This window comes from Chaetura pelagica, unplaced genomic scaffold (genome assembly GCF_000747805.2).
Source record: "Chaetura pelagica isolate M959 unplaced genomic scaffold, ChaPel_1.0 scaffold79, whole genome shotgun sequence".
NCBI lineage: Eukaryota > Metazoa > Chordata > Aves > Apodiformes > Apodidae > Chaetura > Chaetura pelagica.
The window spans coordinates 2,408,365-2,412,143 of NW_009969339.1; the positions used below are offsets into that span (position 1 = coordinate 2,408,365).

Here is a 3,779-nt window from a genome sequence, read left to right on the forward strand (position 1 = left end):
ACCTAAAAATTTATTTGGAGTATTATCTGATGCCTCCTACCCAGAATGTAAGTGTCATTCTGGTCAGTTTTGAGTGGCCCAGTTTGATTTGGCTCTTTATTGTCACTTAATGTATATTAGCTGCTTTTCATCTTTGAACTGCTTTACAAACAGCTGTATGTTTCACAGAATCAGTTTCAGGTACTCTGAGGAAGCGTGTATTTTTCATAGATTTCAAAGATAATCTCTGCTTTCAAGGAGAAATGCAGTTCAGGTTTACTGACAGAGTTACCAGCAGCACCACCATGTTTCCAGAAATATCAAAACTGAGGCACAGATGGAGGCCAAACCTCTCATCAGAGACAGCAAAGGGAAGAGAAAAAAAAAAAAAAAAAAAAAAAAAAAAAAAAAAAGAAGAAGGAAAAAAAATTAAAAAGAGGATCCAAATCTGACATTTAGACCACTACCTTGCCCTTCCCCCTTTCTTGGGTAACAAATACACACACCAAAACACGAGTGGAGTGTTTCAGCTCTGGATCCTTTGAGACAACTGTCCAGGTAACTAAAGCTCTTCTTTTTTGGATCTGGGAAACAGACCCTGCTAAAGTAACAGCCCTTAGAGAAACAAAATAGTCATTATAAGAACAAGCTAGCTACAAGGTAAAGAATAAAAAATTAAGCTCGTGACTGCCACTGACACTTTTAACAGCACCGCTTCAAATAATATGTAGCAAGTTGTTTATACAACTTATTTAGGCTTTTTCTATTTTTGAACTGTATGTGCTTTGCATAAATTTGTTTCTTTTCAAGGTTATTTGCTGTAATTTAAGAAAAAATAATTGGATTCAAAGCTCCAGCAGTACCTAGACCCACACTTGGACTGCAGGTATCCCAAGGCAGGCACTCAGTAACTAAAAGTGTACAAATATTCAAAGCAGTCTGCTAGAAATTAGCAGAGTATTTTTATTCCAAATAATTTTGATTGGATGCCCACAGCACAAACCTGCTTCTTATCTAGATTTAAAAATCTAAATTAATATTTGGTTTCATGGGTAGCAGTTCATATTTACTTCCTGTCATTTTTATTTCTTCTTCCTGAAAATTCATTACTTCTGCAAATAGTGCTGTCCCATTTGTTATCAACTGAGAGTGAAAAACACCAAGCAAGTCACAGCCAGGATGAGTTCAATTCTTTATTTAAATGAAATTCATGGACATGTTTTGAGGTATTTGATCAGTATTTGTTCTTATTTATACAGGAGCATTTTTTCAGGTGCTCAGTCATCATAACAAGACAAAATAAAGATATAAAACCATTTCAACAACATGAGGCCAAAAAGAAAGAAAAGTTTGAAAGGTCTGCAGAAAATGTATGGGTAAGAAGGAGTTTATCCCATATTCAGAGTAGGATTTAAGCACATAGCTAAAATTTATTTAAATCTGGCCTTGGAGAAAGGAAGATTTTTTTGAGCAATATGGAGACAATTTTTTTTTTAAGTCCAAATTATAGGTATTGCATAGACTTTGAGATATTAATTGTAAAAGGTGCATTCTTTGAAAAAGTAATACAGTAGCCTAAACAAAAGGAGAAATACTTACATTTTCATGCAGATGTAAACAGATATATTTAATGTTACCCTTTTTGTACACACCAGTATCTAACCACTAAAAGAGCATACTTCTAGGCATATAGACTCTGACCTGTCCAAACACTCATGTCTATTTTGTAGGAAAAAAAAATTAAAAGATGAAAAAGACTGGAAACATTATTTCAGTATAATGAGTGGACCTTTGCTTTTGAAGGTGCAGTTTTACAGAGCTCTGTTTCGCTCTTCCTAGCATTGATTAGAATGAAAGTGTCAGATTTTCTTTTCTTGAAGATTAACATTTGAATAATCACCAAATAGCCAGTGTCCAATGTATGAGTTGTTTCTTCCACTTTAAAAGATGCTGTAAAAAAAACCAAAACAACCCCCAAATACAGCCTTCTTTATATTTTTTAAATTGTCTTTGCAGAAATAGAAGCATTTCTGTGAGTTTTCACACAATTTTGAGGAAAGACAAATTATCTAAATCTTACCTTTCCCAGTCCAAGTGTTTGCAACCCAGTGAATCTCCTGGTTAGCAGTCAGGTAAAACAGACAGTAAAACTTACAGGAGGAAGCAGGAGAAAGGGGAGGGGGATTTCCCAAAAGGGATTTATCTGGTTTTGCTGCCTCATTGAATGAAAGGCAAAATAAAATATATTAACAGAATAAAAGCTGAACAAAAAAGAGAATGCAAATGTTGCTTCAGTTTTAACAATCCAAGGGAAAATTAGTAATACAGCTGGAGCAACCTGGGAGATATCTGTTTGCTTAGAAATCATCCTTAGGTCTTGTACATAAATTGGTTAAAGTCTTTTGACAGATTGAAAATACCTCCCCCCCACCCCCCCCCCAAGCTGTTTTTCCTTTTTCTGATGTGCATTTTCATCTGTAGAATAATTTCCAGCATTTCAGATCAGGTTTTCACCCAAACTTGAAGGCTTCTGTCTCCAGAGAGGCCATTTCCTAGCTGCCCATCTCCTCAAGTTCACTGTAAGGGGATGAAGCTGAAGAGGTTTTAGACTCTCCATCGCTGTTGCAGTCCCGCGGGGCACCAGGACTGGGAGCTTCTGGGAGCTCCTTGGCAGAGAACGTTTCCTTACTGTTAGACCCCAAGGGATGGCAGTCCAGCAAGCTCTGCAGGTGCTTGATGTAGCTGATGGCAGCTCTCAGGGTCTCCACTTTGCTGAGGCGCTTGTCAGCAAACTCCTTGGGCAGGTGCTCTCTCAGGCGCGTGTAGCCCTCGTTCACGCAGCGCACCCGCTGCCTCTCCCGCTCGTTCCTCTTCCGGATGAAGGCAGGCTCGAAGGAATAGTCATAGATGCCCACGTAGCCAGGGAATGGGATGTAGGAGATGCGACCCGTGTGCCCACCGTAGGCTTGCTCCCAGTAAGATGGGTCCAGAGGGAAGGGAACCCCAAAGGGCTCTCTCAAGGGGACCCCGTGGGGATGTGCCTGGTTGTTAGCCAGCGACACAGCTCCTGGAAATGTGATCCTGGTCAATCGTCCATCATCATCTTTATTGTTGTCCATGCTTTTTTTTTTTTTCCTCTTGCTGGTGAAATGTCAGTTCCTGAATTTGGCTTCCAAATCTTGTATCAGTCCCAGCAAGGAAGAAACATCTGTGCAGGTACTCTGCCCTGGAGGCTGCAGTTGTCTCCTGCGGGGTGAAAAAACAGATCTCAAAGCACTGCTAACGACTCATGAGGTCCACTCCGTGCCTGGAAATCAGCTCTGAGCCTTGTTGCTTTTATAGATGTAGGATGTCAGCTAATTTGCAGACAGGTTTTGAGGACCATCACTCCGCACTTTAAACCCTTCTATTCCTCTGATCTTCATATTTCAAAAGATAATAAGAGGGTTCCTGTGTATTCCTTTTCTCCCCGCTTGAAATTATGACCATAAGAGTTAATGCCAAACATAAATAATCTTCCAGGCTCTAAACACTTCTCATGTACTGTAATCCATGATATCGTTTGATATAATTGTCTCCAAAAGATGGGTAATTTGCAAAGTTTACAGGGATCTTCAAAGTTTTGGCAGAACTCCTCCCTTTCAGGAACCAAGGATCTTCTGTCATCTGAAAACTACCCAAAGGCTTTTCACAATGAAATCCAAAAGACAACTGCAAGCTTTGTTGTTTCGGCTGCTCTGGTTTAACTGAAACAGCTCACAAGCAGTTTGCAAAACTTACATGGCATGTCTAGCTTCCTG

The 3,779-nt window shown here is 39.5% G+C and overlaps 1 protein-coding gene across 1 annotated transcript; it reads right to left on the reverse strand.

Moving 5' to 3' along the window:
* Positions 1–2,531: 2,531 nt before the first annotated feature.
* ASCL4 (achaete-scute family bHLH transcription factor 4) lies at positions 2,532–3,098 on the reverse strand. The gene has a single exon (XM_010005783.1). The coding sequence runs from the start codon at positions 3,096–3,098 to the stop codon at positions 2,532–2,534; it is 567 nt and encodes a 188-aa protein (XP_010004085.1).
* Between the last annotated feature and the right edge of the window lie 681 nt (positions 3,099–3,779).

Coding starts and splice junctions, on each gene's coding strand:
- ASCL4 (XM_010005783.1), bottom strand. CDS start 3,098: ATGGACAACAATAAAGATGATGATGGACGATTGACCAGGATCACATTT.